Here is a 21,749-nt window from a genome sequence, read left to right as displayed (position 1 = left end):
GCAGGGACCGGAAGTGACTGACACACTTTAAAGGGGTTCATTTTCATAGGGTGTGAGTTGAATGCCAATAAACTATTTTAAAACTTTTTATAAAATTTATTATTTCAGGGCCTGGTGTGATAGCCTAGTAGCTAAAGTCCTTGTTTTGCATGTGCTGGGATCCTGGAAGTCCTGCTTCCCATCCATCTCCCTAGGAAAGCAGTCGAGGATAGCCCAAAGCCTTGGGACCCTGCACCTGCGTGGGAGACTCAGAAGAGACTTCTGGCTCCTGGCTTCAGATTGGCTCAGCTCTGATCGTTGCGACCACTTGGGGAGTGAATCATTGGAAGGATGATCTTCCTCTCTGTCTAAAGAAGTGGAGCATCCAGGCCATGAACCAGTGCCCACAAAGGATGCCAGCTACTTAATCAACTCCTCCACAGTGGGGACCCCAACTTGGTTCACTTTTTAAGAAAATTAGCCACACTGTAAGAAATTATAACATTCAAACTGCTAGTTTTATAAATTTATAATCATTATTTTAAAAGAAATACATATTCAATAAAATAAAATTCCGTTGTGGCTGGCATTGTGGCAAGCGGGTCAATCAATGTGGCAATGACACCCCAGTCAGAGCACTGACTCACGTCCCTCCTGCTCCACTTCCAACCTAGCTCCCTGCGCATACACAAGAAGACGGCGCAGGGTGGCCAAGAGCCTGGGAAAGCAGAAAGAAGCTTCTGACTCTGACCTGGCCCAGCCCTGGCCGCTGTGACCCTGGAGGGGGTGAACCAGAAGATGGGGCATTCTCTCTCTCACTTGTCATCTCTCATTCAAATAAACAAATAAATCTTTCGAAAATTCTACCAAACACCTTTTTGAGCTGTGCAATTCCTCCTCAGGGGCACACCTATCAAACAGTGGAAAATAGCAGAGTAGCTTATGCAAATCTGTATAAAAACGGGTCAGAACTGTACAATCTTGTTTAAAGGATGCTTCCAGGGTGCTCACAACAGAGAAACACACCAGCTGCTACACCCGCTACCCTTTCATTGGTCAGAGTCTCTGATTTCACACATTATTGTAAAAAGGGGACAATAGGCCCTCCATTGGATCGGTAGAGTGCTCGTTTCACACACGAGTTGGCATAAATCCCACTCTCGTCATGCCAGGTGTTGATACCGAATCTTTTGGAACCATTTAGGTCTGTGAACTGAGAGCGACACTTCCTGTGGACTACTGAATAGTCATCTGGACGGCGGTAAGCCTACAGGAAGAGACACGAGAGACAGAACAGTGAGTGCCTCGGGCACGAAAAAGGAACGGGTCGCCAAACATTTATCTTCATTAAATTATTTCTATGATCAAAGGATAGTTTTAACAATTAATTAGGAACAGTATATTAATGTCTCAAAGGGGAAAAAAGGCTGTTGCATTTATTATAAGTACTTTAAATCCTGGAAGAAGAATCTCAAGGTTGTTTTATTTATAAAACTAAAAAAGGTAAGTTGTTGTACATTTGAAATTTTTCTAAACCATAAAGAGCAATTTACATTTTATGATCATCTAAATAAAACCAAAACAATTATAACTTCACAACCATTCACCACTTCTTTAACAAAAGTTATGATCATTCAGAGAATAATATCTTGTGTTACATCTTTAATAACTGCTGTGAAGTCATACTTGCCATACAATGCTAAATGCCAACCTAAGATTTATTCTTAGAAATTTGCATCCATATAACCTAAGACAGTGTTTAAGAAATTTATCTCCCGGATAGTTCCTACATTCATAATTGTAATAAAGTGGTACATCGTCATTGATTATTTTCCAAAGGAACAACTGACTCTTTCTAATTACCTCAGGGGAGATAGAATGTGAAGACTTTTAACTGATTATCTAATTTCTGTTTTAAATTTATTCTAACGAACTGAAATAATATTGGAATTAAATCACCGAAGCTATACAAAAAAGGAAATAATATCAAACTGGTTCTAATCCTAGACTGACTTCGTCAATCATCTTAGCCATATGGTCCGCCATGACAGTGTCCATTTATTCACTGGACACAGGGCAGGGCACTTCAGTGTTCACACCTTCTAAAATCCATAAATTGCTTTCTTATGTTTTACACATAAGAAATTATGGTTTGCTTAATATCGCAGAAATAATTTTCAAAAAGCCAATAATAAGTGACTAAGTTAGAAGTATAAACTAAGCCTGTCAGTTTATAAAACTCATCTTCATTCCAGAAACTTCTAATAATTGAGAGATACAAAGAAATATAAGCTACACAATATTTCTGTCACTATTCTATAGTTTAGACTTGCCCGTTTGTCATGAGTGGCGCTATCTCTTCGTTGCCAGTTTGCTTTGGTTGGGTGTTTGACTTGGTTTAGATTCTATAAATGAGACCCAAGTAGCACTGACCCAAACCATTTCCTCGTAGAGAGAGATGACCCATCCCCACCCTTGCTGTGGTCATACTGTGTGAGCTTTGAATGCAAGATGGACACGTTTACTCATCTGACAGGCAGGAGGGGCTTACGTTATGAGGTCAACAATGAGAGGAAGTACTGTGTGTTAGGAAAATGACTCAATCACAATGAAAGTGTATTTGTCCCTGGGGTGTAAAGTGCTTATACATGCTACAACATACATGAGCATGGAGAACGCTGTGACAAGTGAAAGAGCTAAACCAAAGGATCACATATTGTATAACTTCGTCTGTGAAATTTCTAAAAAAGGCATCTACATAGAGACATGAAAGCAAATTAGTGATGGTAAGATATGGAAAGATGAGAAGGAAAGGTTGGTGACTGTTGACACAATTTTTTTGAGAGATGAAAATGCTTCAAAATTGATTATGGTGCTGATTGTACAATCCTATAATATGCTAAGAACCTCTTATTTGTTCACTTAAAAAGGATTAATGTTACGGTATATGGGGATGTTGGTAGTGAAAAGAGAATGAATGCATTGAATGGAGAGTTCTGAAACTGGGAAAACTAATGAAGAAGCTATTACCCGTTGACAACACGACATGGAGTATCTCCCATGAACAACGCTAGCTCTCTTGGAGAACCAGAAATCAACTTGAGAAGTGGGCATCGTGGCATAGCCGTTTAAGCTACCACTTGGGATGTTATATTCCATATCAGAGTGCAGGGGCGAAACGCTGCCTCTGCTTCTGATGCAGTGTGTTGCTGGTGCACTCGAGAGGCAGTGGATGATGACCCAAGCACTTGATTCCTACTATAAGGGAGACAGGGTGGGATCCCCGGCTCCGCCTTCAGTTCTGGCTGTCGGGAGTGAGTCTGCAGATAGAAAACCTCTCCTTCTCTTTCCTCTGCTGTCATTCTGCTTCTCAAACCACTCTACCACAATAATTTGCCAATTTCTATGGCATGAATATTTCCTCTCTGGCTGACTTCAAGCTACAAGAGTGAAGCTATTGACACCAGAGCAACATCCTCTGAGGCCAACTGTTGTCTAATTCGTCCCTGAACCCACTACTCTCATTGCAGTTTGAGTAAGATTGCCAGCAGTCATGGGCTATGGGTAGAAAACAACCAACCCAAAACTAAGAATACTCACCCCATTCTCAACAACAGTGATGGGTTCAGTGTTAGCTTTGTGAGTTGAATTTGTTAGAAGCTATTATAACCAAAACTTTTGTTCAATGGTTTTGGGGAAAAAAGGTTTTCCATTGCCTTGCATGTCAGTGCTGAAGCATCTAGCCCAGGTTGCTGTTGGCAGTCTTCCTGTAACAATTCTAGCAGGAAACCAGCACCACAAAAGGAAGAAACATGACGGCACTGCTGTATTATATGACACATGACTATTTAAAAAACGGGAGCCAATAAATGCCCTTTACTGTCTGATCCAGTTTGAGCTGGTTTTCATGCATCCTAATGACATGCATTCAAGTAAGCCCCTATGCTGAAATACTGAACAAGAAAACGGGTCGGAATCGAATGATCAAGGCAGATATGAAGGCAAACAATCATTTTCAAAAGGATGCAATGATGGGGTAGGTGAATAAAGCAGGTATTCAAAAATTAGCACAAATTACTAGAAACCTGGAAACTATAATTTGTTGTAAGAAAGAAGAAATGAGTATGCTTTTCAAAATTCAACACAAAAGGCACAAAACAGAATAGGAAAAAAGCAGCTGGACCAACTGCAACTGCAAGGAACCGTCTGAAGCATAGAATGAGTGAGCTTTGATGCACAATGGTCTACTCAGCGCCAGAACGCAAGAAATATTTCATAGGAGAAATGGGAAATCAACACAGCTAGTTGGTAGCAAAGAACCAAAGATGATTCACAGCTTCAAGCCTGGATGGTTGCAGTTACATCACTAAAAAGAATAAGGAAGATACGAGGACTGAAGGGAAAATGGAGTCCCATTTCAGATATTTTTAATTTTACATCAGTACAGAGTGTTATTTGAAAGGCGGTGCTGTGGAACAGATGGCCCCATCTTTACTGCATCAAGTACTAATTTTTTAAAAAAATATATTGCAAGCTTCATTAGCAAAACAAAAAACTGTGTTAGCACACATGTTTGATTATTTGTAAATTGAGTGTTTTTTTGAAACTTACTATTTGAAGACAGGACTGGGGCAGGCAAGAGCCAGGAGCCAGGAGCCCCACCCAGGTCTCCCTTGTGAATGGTTCAAGTACCTGAACTTGAACTATCCACTGCCTCCCAGAATGTGCTAGCAGGTTCCAGAGCAGAGCTACGATTCCATCTCAGGCACTCTGACATGGAGTGCAGTGTGCCAAGTGAAAGGTTTACCAATAGGCCAAGATGTTCACCTAACAAATGAGCCATTTTCCTGTAGTTATTATTCATGATTCCTCTTTTGCAAATTGCCTGTATTTGTAAATATGTCTTTGGACCATTTTTCTAGGATCACTTGTGTTATTCAAGGTGATATAAATTTTGTGTGTTTCAAGCACACCAGTACATGTGCTGTGGTATTTCTGTCTTTATGGCTTGAACCAGTGCCCACTTGGAGTGCTGGCATTGAACTTCATGACATAACCCACTGTGCCCCAGGACTAGCCCCAGTAACAATCTTTTGAAGAGTAGGCTTAGAGCTTGCCCAAGGTCATTTCCATCATGCTCTCTCGATCAAATCGGGCACATTCAAGAGACAGAGAAACATTTATTTCTTGATTGGGAAAGTAACTGTGACAAAAAGGAACATGAGCCAACTTTGTGAGGGAAATAATGGTCCTATTTTGTTATGCTTGACACAATTTTCCATATGAAAGTATTTTGCGGGACTGGGGTGGTGGCCCAGAGGTTAAACAGCTGCTTGTGGCACCAGCATTCCTTATGAGAACCATGTCAAGTCTCAGTTGTTCTGCTTCAATCCCTGATAATGCTCCTGGGAAAGCAGCTCAGGACGCTGCTTACCAGGGAGATCCTAATGGAGAGCCCCGACACGTGGAGCCATTTGGGGAGTGAGCCAGTAGATGGAAGATCTCTCTCTTTCTCTCTCTCTGTATGTATGTATGTGTGTGAGAGAGAGATCTGCATTTTAAATAAATTAATCTTTAAAATTAAAAAAGCATCTGGGACTGGCATTGGGGCACAGCATTTTAAGTCTCCACCTGTGACACCACCATCCCAAGTAAGTACTGGCTCCCATCTCAGCTGCTTTACTTCTTATCGAGATCTCTGCTAGTGCACCTGGGGAGTCAGGAGAGATGGCCCAAGTACCTAGAACACTGCATGAACATGGAGAGTCAGGGGGAAAGGCCAAAGTGTTTATGTTACTGCCACAACATGGGCGACATGGTGAAGCTCTTGGCTCCCATTGCCGGCTCCCATTACTACCATTGGGAGTAACCCAGCAGATGAAAACTCTCCTGTGTATATCTCTGCCTTTCGAACAAATAAGTAAATCTTCACTTATTAAAAAAGATTTGAAAATTGTGTTTCCATAATAATTTAGTTATTTTTTTTTACAATTTACTGATTTGTATTGATACAAATGAAAGTTATTATTTCTTTCATTTTAATTTCTTCTCAGTTTAACACCATGGTAATTCTAATCAGATAATCATCTTACCACAGAATAAAGGGGACATTTTTATAATCTTCCTTACCATTAATTGAACTTTTATTTCTATCTCATACGGACTACACTTAAGACTTTAAGAACAAAGTTAATAAGAAGCATCTTCCTGTCTGATGTAGATGTCACTTTCTTTTTAAGTTTTATTTATTTTTTATTTAGTTGAAACGCAGACACAGAAAAGGATTTTACACCTGCTGGCTCATTTCCTAACAGCTCCAGCAGCTGGGGCTGAGCGAGACCCACGTTAGGAGCCCAGCACTCAGTCCCATTTGTCCTGTCCAGCAGCCGGGGCTGAGCGAGACCCAGAGACCCACGTTGGGAGCCCAGCACTCATTCCTGTCTGTCCTGTAGGTAGCTGAAGCCAGGTGTCTGGGCCTTCTTCTGTGGCCTCCTACTCTGTGTTGGTGGGTCAGAAATGGAGTAGGGCCTTGAACCTACACACTCCAATACGGCATGCAGATAACCCAGGTGGTATTTAACTGCACTACCAAATGTCTGCTCTGGAATAATTTTTGAAATACAAATATATTCACATTACCAGCAATCATACACATTTTCTAGAGCTACATGAAGACAAATTCCCATGAGTCAATGTAATACCAGTGAACAGAAAGGGAGCTTCTCATTGCAAATAAACTAGCTTCAGAGTAGAGAGGAAATGAAACAGGACAATGAGGAAGATGAGTACATTCCGACAATGTGATATGTACTCGCCAAAATATGTAATTTCCAAATATAAATCCTAGCCATAAAACAAGCTAATATCTCTAAATATGAAACACCATACAACTGCTTCTCCCTTCTTCCCAAGTTTGACCATCTATCCCAGATGTAAAGAGCCACTGCCAGGCCATAGACCATGGCTTTGTACTCACACGGGACGGGTAGTCACGCGGGGGGGTGTATTCTTCCGCATACGTTGTCAACATATACCTAAGAGAGATGAGTCAACATCTGAAAATAACTTCAGATGGAGAGATGCTGAAAATCTTTATCCTTTAGATTAGGTAATAACATTTCAGGAAGAAGTGTCCTAAGCAAATCTTTAAACCTCATAACCGTCCCAAAGCCGCACTGGCAGTGTCCCCCAGCACCCACACAGACTCCTACAGCATGTTTCTTGTGCTTATCTCTCTGACTATAATCTCACCCACTCTTGATTCACCCTTGATTCCTGGGTCTGTTGGAGTGTCTCCCACGGAGATGGGTAAGGAAATGGGCCTTCGCCAGTTTGGGTAGGCATCATCCATCTGCTCCACACAAAGGCCCAAATGGAACAAAACCATGGAGAAGCTCTTTCTGACCTGGGACATCCATTTTTCTCTCATCAGGAGTCCTAACTGTTGGGTCTAAGTTCAGAGACTCACGCTGGCGGTTCCCTTATTTCTCAGACCTTCATACCTGAATTACTCTGGTGCTGTTACACCACAGTTTCCAACAGCAGACGGCGGGACTTCTCAGCTTCCAACATGAGCCAACTCCCATATTAAATCTCCATATATAAATACACAGCTAGCTATCCATCTAATACCAGCTCAGTGCTCAAGGTGTGGCAATTACGATCTCTAAGTCCGCAGAGCAAAGTGACACTGGGAGAACTTGAAGCATGCTCCAGATTCCTGAGAGCTGCCTGTCACTGGGCAAGGCAGACTAGAGTGAGGCCAAGAAGCGTGAGCTGTAGCCTTCACGGACCGTCCAAGTCCCAGCTCACTTCATTTACCAGCTCGGAATGTTCCCTCCACAGAATACAGACAATGGTGGAAGGAACTCATGAGTTCTGGAGGAAGGAAGGAGCTTGCACCTACAGAACACCTGCGATCGTATCTGGCACCTGGTAAGCTTCCTGTAAAGAAGCTCACCTTGGTGTCACAAGTTACAGAAACCCAGGTCAGAAAACAATAACAGATCACATTTTTAAAAACTCATCAAATCTTTTCCAACATCTCCTTCTTTCGTTTGCAATACGAGAAGATGCTCCCTGCGAAGGCAGTCCTCAATGTCCACAACAATGCCCTGTTGCTGTGAACACTGCATTAACAAGTATTTAAACCGCTGCTCTTAGGGAAAGTACACAATTATGTTCCTGCACGCCTACAGCCACAGCATTTCACCAGATGGTCAAAGCCCACGTTACGGCTTTCTCAGCTCAGAACCACATCAAGACTTGGAAAACCTGGCCGTAAATGGAGGGTGAAGAGGAGGAGCCTGTGTCCAGTGGTCAAGAGCTGACACAGAAGGTAGAGTACCACTTGCAGAGGTAGATTCTCAGCTGAGAGCACACAGATTAAATGACTCAATTTACACATCTCCACAAATGAAAACAACAGTACTGTGAGCGGTGATGTGGGGATTACAAACACATTTCAGGGAGTGGGAGAGTTCACAGACACCGTACATACAGATCGGCCATCCTGAAACCTAAAATCCTCAATCTGATCTTCTCGGCACCACACGACACAATGTGACCTCATATGAGGAGACTGTCCTTAAACACAGGTGCACAGAGAACACTGCCTAAAACTACCTTCAGGCCACACTTACAAAATGTATACAAACACATCATTATGCATATGCAAATGCTCCAAATGCTGTGAAAATTGCAAAGTTCGAAACACTTCTGGCTCCCCACCTGGTGGCTAGGGATACTCAAGAAGCCGCATGATGAATGCTATGCACACGGATGGAAAACTCTCGCATGAACTCGGAGAGCCTGCAAAGTCATGCAAAGGGCACGCTGACCTCAACTTCGCAGCCTCCCCACCAGGAAGCGTCCTGTGTAATGTGCAGCCGCGTGGTGACTTACATTTTCCTCCAGTCTGGTGGATGGACAGTGAAGACAGCACCGAAGCCTGTGGCAGGCGACCCGGTGTCCCTGGAAACAAGATGGCAAGTTTTACAAAACATGTCAGACTGCCTTCTTTAAACTTCCCAAAGTCACACGCAACTCATGTAGGGCTAAATTTTTGTAAGTATTTTTAAAATAGTTTTTATGTTTGTGATTTTTATGCTTGGGGCTAAAATAAACTATTCCAACAGTACACAGAAATTTTAGAATTTTGTCATTTCTAGGAATTACACTACGAGGCCAAGTCTCTGGCACCTGCTCCCCTGGAATGGCGATGCTGACAGCCGCAGGACTGCAGGGAAGGCTCAGAAACAGCCCCAGGCCTCTAGGAACGCTCCATCTCTGTGGATACTCAGACATATCAATAGCCAGACTGCTAGTTCAACTCTTTCTGCAGACCATAAAACAGTAGAAGGCAATGATACATCAGCAATTAACTTGATTAATGGTTCTTTGAGCCTATCATTCTTACGCACGTCAAGCACTCAGGCACAGTTAATACCTAATTTTATTTAAAGTTCAGAGAAACTGTAAAAGTAATTACTTTCTTTTTTAAGATTTATTTATTTTTATTGCAAAGTCAGATATATGTAGAGAAGAGGAGAGACAAATATCTTTTGTCCAATGATTCACTCCACAAGTGACCACAACGGCCAGTGCTGCACCGATCCGAAGCCAGGAGCCCAGATCCTCTTCCAGGTCTCCCATGTGGGTACAGGGTCCCAAGGCTTCGGGCCGTCCTCGACTGCTTTCCCAGGCCACAGGCAGGGAACTGGATGGGAAGCAGGGACTGCCATGACTAGAACCGGTATCCATATGGTGTGTTCAAGCTGAGGATTTTAGCTGCTAGGCCACAGTGCCTGGTTTAAAAGTAATTACTTTCAACATTGCCATTTTACAGATGAAATAACTGAGGGCTGAACACACACACATGCACACACACACACACTTCCACAAGGAAACTGTGGGTCTGGAGTTCCCAGCTGAATGCTCAGAACCTTAGGCTAGGGAAAAAATACAAAGAAGCAACCTTTTAACTGGTCCCAGAGTAAGAATGTCGCGTAGCACATGACACACCAAACAGCACCAGCAAAAACGTGGCAGTCTGATATGAAAATCCCTGGTTCCTTCCACACGTAGCTGTCCACATGCCACGCCTGTCTCTCTCCTGCATACACAGGCCATCCTGCACTGGAATGTTCCGTAAGCTCAAGAAAATACTAAGAATGCTTTCAGGGGCAAAGCCAATACCCCATAAGGAAGTGCTACTTCCAGTGCCAGTTGCTCCGCTTCCAGTCCAGCTCCCTGCAAATGCACCTGGGAGAGCAGCAGCAGACGGCCCGTGCACTCCGACCCTGCTACAGCAGACGGCCCGTGCACTCCGACCCTGCTACAGCAGACGGCCCGTGCACTCCGACCCTGCTACACACAGGGGAAAACCAGGTGGAGTTCCAGCCGCTGGCTCGATCTGGGGCCAGCCCCGGCTTTCGTGGCCACTTGGGGAATGAGTCGGTGGATGGAAGATCTCTTTCTCTTTGCCTCTGTCTCTCCTTCTCTGCCTTTCAAACAAACGAATGAATAAATAATTACTTAAAAAAAGCAAAAGAATACCTTCCAATTATCCCAGAGCATAATGTTTCCTCATTCAATAAGGGTTTTTTCTTTCTTTCCACCAAGTCTCTGTTTAAACAAGCTTGTGACATCTGTTCATGTGTTTCTGATATCCAAATCTAGAAAAATAGAGGCCACATGGGTGAAAAAAAATTAATTTCCAAAAGTAGTCAGTTATTAAAGTATGCTTTCATTGAAATATATTTAATTACTGACTTCAGATGACATTTCAAAATAAGTAATATATCTATCAATCTTTTCATTGTAAATATGCAAAAATGGTGGCAGCTTACTATGTTGTTTGTAAAATAAAAATCAATTGGTTGTAACTAGGAGACGGCAAGTACCACATATAAGTCAACCCAAAGTTGCCGTCTTCCTATTTCTTCGTCGTTCTCAGAGATGGTATATTTTAACTTTTAAATAGAAGAATGTTTGCAGCATTACGTAAGTGTCTGGGTTGATTGCTGTTCTGAAGATTCCTCTTCCTTACGGCCAGTTTCATCTTTTTTTTTTTTAAAGATTTATTTGTTGTTGGGCCCGGCAGCATGGTTTAGCGGCTAAAGTCCTCGCCTTGAACGTGCCAGGATCCCATATGGCCGCCGGTTCTAATCCCGGCTGCTCCACTTCCCATCCAGCTCCCTGCTTGTGGCCTGGGAAAGCAGTCAAGGACGGCCCAAAGCTTTGGGACCCTGCACCCGTGTGGAAGACCCGGAAGAGGATCCTGGTTCCCAGCTTCGGATCGACGCAGCACTGGCTGTAGTGGTCACTTGTGGAGTGAATCATCGGATGAAAGATTTTCCCTTCTATCTCTCTTCCTCTCTGTATGTCTGCGTTTCCAATAAAAATAAATTAATTAAAAAAAAGAATGCCTTTCCTTTAATAACGCAGTATCATATGTGTTCTGCACTTAACCATGCTGTTTTTATAGGATTTGAGTGCAGGCTGAATCAGGAATGGTCTTTCTTTAGCTTTTCAAAGGTTCGTACATTTATGTCATTCTAAAGGTGTTCATCTTGCAGAGCAACACAGGCAATGGGGCAGGTCCTTTGTGACCACAACAGGCTCCTGGGGCTCTGTAAGCTGAGAAGTACCTCTGAGGATTTCAGCTCGCTTGAAATTCACTTGAGTATACTTATATAGAATCTGAATCAAATCCAAATAAAATGCAAAATCAAAATGTCACAGAATACTATGATGCATAAAAATATATATTGAAACAACGTAACCCCAATGTTGTAAATCATTGCTCCCCTGTCAGGGTAGACACTTGGGGTCCCTTGGCCTCCCTCGGGTGCCCTGTCAGGGTAGACACTTGGGGTCCCTTGGCCTCCCTCGGGTGCCCTGTCAGGGTAGACACTTGGGGTCCCTTGGCCTCCCTCGGGTGCCCTGTCAGGGTAGACACTGGGGGCTCTGGCCTCCCTCGGGTGCCCTGTCAGGATAGACACTCGGGGGGCCCCTGGCCTCCCTCGGGTGCCCTGTCAGGGTAGACACTGGGGCCCCTGGCCTCCCTCGGGTGCCCTGTCAGGGTAGACATTCGGGGGGCCCTGGCAGTGCAAGCTCTTTCTGTTAGTAGGTCATGCAAATGTCATGAGAATATTAAGCCACACTTTATGACTCCACACTTTAAGACTCTTAACAACCAGAAAAGACTTGAAACCAAAGGTCTGGATTTAAACTCATTCTACCACTCCTTACCTGTTGACTTCACTTAAGATATTTTTAAGCTCCAGGAGCCTTGGTCCTTCCCTCTGCAAAACAGACATCAAAACACCTCCTCCAGAGGTTCCCGTGGGGCTAAAGGAGGCATCTGGCAAGGTGCTCCTGGAGACGCAGCGATGGCACCAAAGCAACAAGAAACACTCGCTGAGCACTTGCCGTGTGCCTGGCACTGTGTTCAGCATTTTACTTGCTTGACTTGTTAATGTCCACCGTAACATCATCAGCTGGTACAATTTCTAATTAGCATTACTGAAGCACACAGTGGCTGCATTACCTGCCCAAGTAACTAGCCTAAGTAGTGAGAGCTCATCGTTTCACTTGCTCATCATGACAACATTCCAGACCTAACCCAAGACACAAACGTCAAGTACTTACCCGGGGCTCATCGCTTCCGAGTCGCCAGTATGTTGAGTTACACAGCTTTTTCACTTCCTCGGGGCCCTCTATATCATAATCTTTGGGAAAAGCTTCTCTGTCCCTGTGCCTTAAGACAAAATGAAAAATCCATTAAGGGATTAACATTATATATCATGAGTCACACTTAAATTTGTGGCACTGCAATAATTACAGTTTTCTTGAGTTTGCACCATACATTTTCCATCTCTTTCCAAGTAATGCAGAGGCTACTTCCTAAAAACAACTTAGCACATGTGATAAAACCAATAATATTGCCAAAATGCTACACACCCAACACGGTAATTATACAGTGACTCCAGCAAACTGAAGCTCATTTAATAATGTAGATTAGCTACCATCAGTAAGTTCTAAAAACAGACACGGAACTATGTCAGGAAGGCAACTTGCCACTTTAGAAAATCTGCCATGAATTCCAATTACAATTTTTTTTTTCAAAATGAGACAGCGAAGTATCCGTTGACATTCATTTACAACCTGTGCTTCCTGCTTTTACAGAATCTAAAGGAAGCTGACAATTCCACATAAGCCAGGGAAAACAGTGCCTTAACATGGAAAATGGAAGAGGAAAATTATTCCAAACATCTTGACTAAAGGGTGCCAGAGGATAATAAGCAGAGAGAAGTTTGGGGACAAGGAAGGGGAAAGGAGATGACATGCTGCAATCAGAAGTAACTGCTTTCAAAACCCTTTCTGGGCTGAGACAAAGGAAGCCAAGACCAAGCAACCTCAGGCTATGTGGCTTGGCAAGAGTTGGGGTACTCAGTGACCCCTGAATCCATGCAACCGTTTGTTCACTCAGCAAACACGACAAAGTCCTCACAGGCTGAAATTTGCACATGCCTTGTCTTAAAGCTGGATTGCCGCCATGGTGGAGCTGGCAGCAGGAGCCTCGAAGAGGTGATTAGATGGGCAGGAAGGATTCGTGCCTTTCTTGCAGGACCGAGTTCATTACCAGGGTCGTGTGTCTTCACTCTCCAGGGACTGGTTTAGCTACAGAGAACATGGTGAACACACCGATCCTACAGGCCTCTTCTGCCCTTGTCACCCGATCGTTGGCTGTGACAACGCAGCACTGGACTCTCACCAATGTAGGGACCCAGCCTTGAGTGTGCAGCCTCCAGAACCACTACACAACCCTCTGTCCTGTATGAATGACTTCTGAGATACTCAGCTACAGAAACAGGAAAACAGACTAGGACACACATTACATGCCATGCACTAGACTCATGCAGGGGGTGTGAGGGGCACTGGGGGTGGTCCTGGCTTTACCAACTGGCTAGAGAGAGGCCGACATTGAAATAAAGGAAAGCCACAGTTCCCCAGGTCCCCTGCTCTGTGTGACCACTGTTAGCACCCCAGGTCCCCTGCTCTGTGTGACCACCGTTAGCACCCCAGGTCCCCTGCTCTGCGTGACCACCGTTAGTACCCCAGGGAACCCCTGTTTTGGACTAGTTTCCTAAACCAGACACAAAAGCTGGTTATATCTTTAAACTAATATTTTTTTGTAATTTTGTCTTTCAAGACCATGAAAAGAACAAGGAATGGGGGTGCTGATGGGATAGAAATGAAGTAAAACATAATATAACAATGAATTTTGAACCAGGATTTTGTTATCAAAAACACTACTTGGAATGATTCAAAGAGGGTTAAGCAGTGCCAAGCCTAAGCAGACCCACACCAGGCCAGCTGCCCTACATGTTCAGGCCAGAAGTGCTACAGTCCACCACGCTCTCAAGACCTGTTCTTGCTGTTCCCCTACGTCTAATGTAGTGTGCACCCAAGTCATGGCTTGCCAAGGTGAGCTGCTCAGTCTCACTGGGCAACTTTTGGAGATTGGGGTTCCCTCTCTAAGAGCTGAGCACTTCCATATCAGCTCAAATTTACAATACCTTCGTGAGTAAAGTGAGTTACAGAAACTCAAGTCCGGAACCACAGGTCAGTCAGGGCCCCAAAGTGTCCTCGGGCATCCCTTAGCCAGAGAGCAGGTGCCCTGTCAGGAGAGTTTGGTCATGGGTCTCCTCACTGGAAAGAAAAGAAACAAGCAAACAAAAAGAAAACAGAATGATAGAATCATTAAATTTTAAAAAGGTAGATGAGATAGAAAACGGGCAGGTAAAGAAAGAACAGAATCAACAAATGATTCAATATAAACAAAATAGTCAAGTTGGCAAATCAAGAAAAAAAGGTAGGGAGTGCTTACTATAAAGCACGCTGCATGGCTGGTCACCAATCCTGCCATTCTCCTGCCATGTTTGGGGATCTGAATCCAGAGGTTCAGTTGCGGGGAATTCCCAAAGAGACCTCATCTGAGGTGGTCCCAGACCTGACCCTTGTGTGTGCTTGATATATGGGGCTGGCTCTGACCTTAACCCTCATCAGCCTACACAAAGCCTTGGGTTCCTGCACCCCGTGGGAGACCCAGAACAAGCTCCAGGCGCCTGGCTTCAGATGGGCTCAGCTCCAGCCTTTGCAGCTACTTGGGGAGTGAACCAGCAGATGGAAGATCTTTGTCTCTCTCTCCTTCAGTCTGTAAATTTGAGTTTCCAATAAAAATAAATAACCCTTAAAAGAAAGAAAAGAAAAAGAAGAACTATTAAAACGGAGACACCTTCACACCAACATTTCCATATAGGATGAAGATGTACAGTATTCACTGCAGGACTGCAGCAGCCTTATTTCCCGTCGTCTTCCAATACAAGGTGAGGCACATGTAGGGACAAGTAGGGAAATGACAAAAGATCTGGCACCATGGGCAGCTGCTGTTCTTTACTTCCTCTCTTGGATCCCTGCCCTACTTCTTATCTGGTATTCCATCATCCACAAACATCAAGAACCAATTCATTCTCTCCAGTTAGATTTATGCAAGTTGAATATCCCTTGCTCCCACAGAATACACATACAATGATACCAACGCAGGTGGACCCCCTCAACCCAGAGATGTGTGTCTAAGAGCAAGAAGGAGAGAACACCCTAGGTCCACAGCCACACACCCTTCTCAGCACACCCTCAGCCCCTACTCCCTCACCTGGAAAGAGACTGCCAGTAAATCAAAGGCAGGACACAACAAGAACAACAACAAAATGAGACTATCTCAATCCTGCAACAGCATGACAGCAGGGAGAGAGCTCTGGGGGCTATCGCAGCCCAGGGAGCAGACTGGGAGGGAAGGGAAGGGAAGGGAGGGAAGGGAGCTGGCGGTCAGGAAGGGAGCTGGCGGGAGGCAGAGGCACAGAGATGCAGCAATGACTTCTCTTAGTCCCGTGCGGCTGTGTCTGTCCTATGCACCCTGCCTTCCAAGGGCTTATCCTGCACACCATTGTCATCACACGGTCGTGGCACCACAAGCCTGCAGCCATCAGTGTTCACAAGAACATTGCATGAAGAGTCCGGCACTGCTAAAACAAAATGTAATTGGGACAAAAGGAGGCAGGGTCTCCTGAATTCCAGCTTGAAAAAAAAAAAAAAAAAAAAAAACAAGAAGTAAAGCCCATCCTTGGAAAACTACTCCATTCAAAAGCATTTGTAGGCCACGCGTATGTTGAGGAATAAGGCTCTAGGACTAGATTAAAAATAACTGCGGCGTAGGAGCGACCATTATGGAGCACAGACAAGAATTAAAGGGTAGTTAAACCAAATGAATGTGGTAGGCAGATCCCTTTCATCCAACATAAACTAGCAATTAAAAAGATATTTTTAAAAGGCTCATAATAAACCATGAAGAATGACTCAGACTGCACAGAGTGTCGACACTCTGATCATTCAATGCGTGCTGCAGGGGAAAAGCTGCAGAAAGTGATATAAAAAATGTAGGTAAAATAATAAATGTTCACTATGGAAAACATACAAGTTAATCCATACATTTGCCATCTATAAATGTTTACTTATATGGTGAATATACTATCAATCTTTTAAAAATTCAGACAGATACATTCTAACAAAAGCAGGAATCTGGGCCAGCATGGTGCCCTAACAGCTAAGATCCTAGCTTTGTACACACCAGAATCCCATACAGGAGCCGGTTCTAATCCCGGCAGCCCCGCTTCCCTTCCAGCTCCCCGCCTGTGGCCCACGAAAGCAGTCGAGGACGGCCCAAAGCCTTGGGACCCTGCACCTGCGTGGGAGACCTGGAAGAGCTCCTGGCTCCTGGCTTCGGATTGGTTCAGCTCCAGCTGTTGCAATCACTTGGGGAATGAATCCAGCTCCCTGCCTGTGACCTGGGAAAGCAGTCGGGAACAGCCCAAAGCGTTGGGCCCTGCACCTGTGAGGAAGATCCAGAAGAAGCTGCTGGCTTTAGATGGGCTCAGCTCCCACCACTGCAGCCACTTGGGGAGTAAACCAGCAGATGGAAGATCTTTCTCTGTCTCTCCTCTCTCTGTTAATCTGCTTTTCCAATAAAAACAGGTAAATCTTTAAAAAAGAAAATTGAAGTGTCGCTGCTGCCACTCCTTCCCTGCGGTTGGCAGTGTGAGTGGACACAGTGGACACAGTGGCTGGAACGACACAGTGTCCTGCCCTCACTGTCCACTCACTAGGTCTCACCAACGTCTCCCTGCGGTTTGCTGTTGACATGTACGGGTTCACGAGCCAACTCTCACCGCCCCGGGAGTGCAGAGCCAAAGCAGTGCCTTTGCAATGGCCTTTCTCTCTGTTACTGCTAAGCGATGACTCAAATCCTTATGGGAAAACAGTGACTGGACAGCTGGGGATTTTGCTTGAGGTCCATTGAGTCCAGCCCTACACGAAGGTAAACTAGAATTTTTTCTTTCCCTGCTTAGCTTCAGGTTCCACATCTATTTACGTCATGCTGAGTTCAAAATAGGCAGCCGGTTTTAGGAACAAGAAGTAAAAGTATTCAAATAAGCTAGTGGGAAAGCAGGGATCAAGCGGCTCAGGAAAGTTCATCTGACAGAAATAGCAGGTGTCACGTGCATGTCAAGGGTTCAACCTCAGGTCTAGAGTGAAAAATCGCTCCTCTCTTCTGCAAGGCACAAGCACAAAGTGGTCAAGCACAAATCAAGGTTGTGATTTCACTTCTCCTCACATGCTGCAAACTCCACCCATGGAGCTATGCCCTGCGTCCGGGCCCGCTTGAAGAGTCCCTGCAGGCCTCACACCACAGCTCAGACGCACTGAGAGGGCCTTCGCAGCGAGTCGGGGCCAAGGCCAAAGGGAACCACAGCAAAGCTCAAGTGCGGAGAATAAACATACAGATTCAATGATAACACTAGAACATTCCAGAAGAGGTCAGTTAATGACCATTCCGAGGTCTCCAACTGAAGACAGACTTAACAATGATTTAAATTTATAATGCTGCAAAAATGATTTACATTCCATAGAAACCACACTTCCAATTTCAGATTTCCAGCTTCTCCGGGACCAACAATAGACAGTATGATCCCCTCCAGTGATGCTGTGGATACCAGATGTTCGAATCCCTTCAGTGCGATGTCAGGACAGTCACACAGCCCGGTACAGCCTCCTGCACGCTATACTGCCGTGTGATACCGAACACAACGTAACATCACGTCAATGCTCTTTAGGCTGTATTGGTTAGGAAAAAACACCAGGAAAATTCTGCTCGAAGTATGAACTAAGTAAATGCCCTGCGATCTGCTGTTGGTTGAATCAGCAGGTGTAGAATGTGTGACTATGGAGGGCCAATTGCATTTATCAAAGGTTCGGGTCAGGGAAGCTGACCTGCAAGCCAGACTGCTCCCTGTACCTAAAAGGCCTCGGTTTCCTCCCAGTGCGTGGACTCGAAATGAATTTTAAGTCCAAGGCCTAATGCACAGGAAGTGAACTGAGTACACCCCGCAGTAGCTAAGAAGCAGCTGAGGGACACTCCCTCGGAGGGCAGGATCCTGTGAGGCCCGAGGAGCAGCCCTGGTGCCAGCCCTGGTGCCCAGAAAGAGCAGGTTCCTGTGAGGCCTGCCAGCTTTCCAGGGAACACACAGCCCTGGGTGTGCAGTAAGTCTCCTAGCTAAGTGTGGCCAACAAACTATAAAGAAAAATGTCCTCTGTACGTACAACAAAGCAACTTCCCTGGGCCTTCCCGGGGGACATGGCAGCGTGGCAGCCGGGCGGGCAGAGGCCTGGGTGCTGCTTCTAAAACACACCTCCCTTCCCGGGGGCGTGAGGCGCACCAGCGGTGAGTACAGTGGGCCTGGGCTGCTTCAAGAACACATCTCCCTTCCTGGGGGCCAGCCTGCCCTGCTCCCCGGCCCTCCTCCCGGCCCTCCTCCCGGCCCTCCTCCCTGCTCCCCGGCCCTGCTCCCCAGCCCTCCTCCCTGCTCCCCGGCCCTCCTCCCTGACCCTCCTCCCCGGCCCTGCTCCCTCCTCCCCGGCCCTGCTCCGTGGCCCTCCTCCCCGACCATCCTCCCCGGCCCTCCTCCCTGCTCCCCGGCCCTCCTCCCTCCTCCCCGGCCCTGCTCCCTGCTCCCTGCTCCCTGCTCCCCCGGCCCTGCTCCCCGGCCCTCCTCCCTGCTCCCCGGCCCTCTTCCCCGGCCCTCCTCCCTGCTCCCTGCTCCCCGCCCCTCCTCCCCGGCCCTCCTCCCTGGCCCTACTCCCCGGCCCTCCTCTCGGCCCTCCTCCCTGCTCCCCAGCCCTCCTCCCTGCTTCCCAGCCCTCCTCCCTGCTCCCTGGCCCTGCTCCCGGCGCTCCTCCCTGCTTCCCAGCCCTCCTTCCTGCTCCCTGGCCCTGCTCCCCGGCCCTCCTCCCTGCTTCCCAGTCCTCCTCCCTCCTCCCTGGCCCTGCTCCCCGGCCCTCCTCCCTGCTCCCTGGCCCTCTCCCTGCTTCCCAGCCCTCCTCCCTGCTCCCCTCCTCCCCGGGCCTCCTCCCTGCTCCCCTCCCTGCTCCCCGCTCCCCGGCCCTCCTCCCCGGCCCTCCTCCCGGCCCTCCTCCCTGGCCCTCCTCCCCGGCCCTCCCTCCTCCCCGGCTCTCCTCCCTCCTCCCTGGCCCTCCTCCCGGCCCTCCTCCCCTGGCCCTCCTCCCCGGCCCTCCTCCCCGGCCCTCCTCCCGGCCCTCCTCCCTCCTCCCCCCCTGCTCCCAGCCCTCCTCCCTGCTCCCCACCCTCCTCCCCGCCCCTCCTCCCTCCTCCCTGCCCTCCCCTGCCCTCCTCCCCCTCCTCCTCCCCGCCCTCCTCCCTGCTCCCGCCCTCCTCCCCGCCCTCCTCCCCCCCCCTCCCCGCCCTCCTCCCTCGCCCTCCTCCCCCCCTCCCTCCTCCCCCCCTCCTCCCTCCTCCCCGCCCTCCCCCCCTCCTCCCTCCTCCCTCCCCTCCTCCCGGCCCTCCCCCCCCGGCCCTCCTCCCCGGCCCTCCCCCCCCTCCCCGCCCTGCTCCCCGGCCATCCTCCTCGGCCCTCCTCCCCGGCCCTCCTCCCCGGCCCTCCCCCCTCCCCGGCCCTCCTCCCTCCTCCCCGGCCCTCCTCCCTGCTCCCTGCTCCCCGCCCCTCCTCCCCGGCCCTCCTCCCCGGCCCTGCTCCCCGGCCCTCCTCTCGGCCCTCCTCCCTGCTCCCCAGCCCTCCTCCCTGCTTCCCAGCCCTCCTCCCTGCTCCCTGGCCCTGCTCCCCGGCGCTCCTCCCTGCTTCCCAGCCCTCCTTGCTGCTCCCCGGCCCTCCTCCCCGGCCCTCCTCCCTGCTTCCCAGTCCTCCTCCCTCCTCCCTGGCCCTGCTCCCCGGCGCTCCTCCCTGCTCCCTGGCCCTGCTCCCTGGCCCTCTCCCTGCTTCCCAGCCCTCCTCCCTGCTCCCCTCCTCCCCGGGCCTCCTCCCTGCTCCCCTCCCTGCTCCCCGCCCCCCCCTCCCCCCCCCTCCTCCCCCCTCCTCCCTGCCCTCCTCCCTGGCCCTCCTCCCCGGCCCTCCCTCCTCCCCGGCTCTCCTCCCTCCTCCCTGGCCCTCCTCCCGGCCCCCCCCCCGCCCTCCTCCCCGGCCCTCCTCCCAGCCCTCCTCCCTGCTCCCCTCCCTGCTTCCCAGCCCTCCTCCCTGCTCCCCAACCCTCCTCCCCGGCCCTTCTCCCTCCTCCCTGGCCCTCCTCCTGGCCCTCCTCCCCCGGTCCTCCTCCCCGGCCCTCCTCCCTGCTCCCCGGTCCTCCTCCCCGGCCCTCCTCCCGGCCCTCCTCCCCGGCCCTCCTCCCGGCCCTTCTCCTCGGCCCTCCTCCCGGCCCTCCTCCCGGCCCTCCTCCCCGGCCCTCCCTCCTCCCCGGCCCTCCTCCCTCCTCCCCGGCCCTCCTCCCCGGCCCTCCCTCCTCCCTGGCCCTCCTCCCTGCTCCCTGGCCCTCCTCCCTGGCCCTCCTCCCGGCCCTGCTCCCCGGCCGCTCGCACCCACTCCCACCCGGTCCCCTCCTCGGAGCTCTCCGCTCCCGCTGTCCTCTTTTCCGCCCGTTTCTCTCTGGCTTCGCCTTTTCCTTCGTGGTTTTCTCCCCTTCGCTCACTCTCCGTCTCCCTTCCCCTCTCCACCCCTGCCAGTCTGCCTTCTGCTCCCTCTCCGTCCTCAGCCCCGGCTGACAGGGCGCTCGCTCACCAGGAGGACACCAGCACCGGCTTGGAGTATTTCTTGTGGCGGGAGCGCAGCGTCAGGGAGCCTTTGCGCTCCAGCAAGTCCAGGGGCCCAATTTCAAACGGGTGCGGCTGACTGTCGCACCACTCGTCGCAGGCGCTCTCGAAGCACTCCATGGCCGCGCTCTGAGGAGACGCCTGAGAGGAGTTCCCGCCACACCTCCTCAGAATCAGCGTTCCTTCTCCTAGGCAACCTGGGCGGGGTCAGCAAAGGGGCGGGGCAAAACAATGGGAGCGTCCCTCCAACCCTGACGTCCTAATCAGCGAGTTAAGGTCATAGACTACACTTCCCAGAATGCATGGAGGGTGGAGCTCGCGCAGCGTAGACGCTGTGGGGGAGAACTGTATCCTGGGACGTGTAGTTTGATCCGCCCACTAACGTAATCCTGGCTCTGGAGGGTCCACAGTGGGGCAGCTAAAGAGGAAGGGAGCCAGCTTGAGCCAAGATGTGTTCACCACCCATCGCCTGCTGCCTATACACCTTCCGCTTACAAATTAAGCTTGACGAAAAGAACACGCCCCCAAGCTC

At 48.6% G+C, this 21,749-nt stretch overlaps 1 protein-coding gene across 1 annotated transcript; it reads right to left on the bottom strand.

Annotated features, from left to right (window-relative positions):
- Nucleotides 1-934: 934 nt before the first annotated feature.
- On the bottom strand, nt 935-21,380 carry CUNH9orf135 (chromosome unknown C9orf135 homolog). Its single transcript, XM_040979206.1, has 6 exons — nt 21,186-21,380; nt 12,634-12,742; nt 10,537-10,655; nt 8,884-8,952; nt 6,956-7,013; nt 935-1,246 (listed from the first exon to the last, which is right to left on the bottom strand). Exons 1-6 carry the CDS (start codon nt 21,335-21,337, stop codon nt 1,058-1,060), a joined length of 696 nt encoding a protein of 231 aa, XP_040835140.1. The 5' UTR covers nt 21,338-21,380; the 3' UTR covers nt 935-1,057.
- Between the last annotated feature and the right edge of the window lie 369 nt (nt 21,381-21,749).

This window comes from Ochotona curzoniae, unplaced genomic scaffold, assembly GCF_017591425.1.
Source record: "Ochotona curzoniae isolate NIBS_2020 unplaced genomic scaffold, NIBS_Ocur_1.0 contig_3050, whole genome shotgun sequence".
In the NCBI taxonomy this organism is placed as follows: Eukaryota; Metazoa; Chordata; class Mammalia; order Lagomorpha; family Ochotonidae; genus Ochotona; species Ochotona curzoniae.
This window is presented reverse-complemented; position numbering and strand designations above follow the sequence as displayed.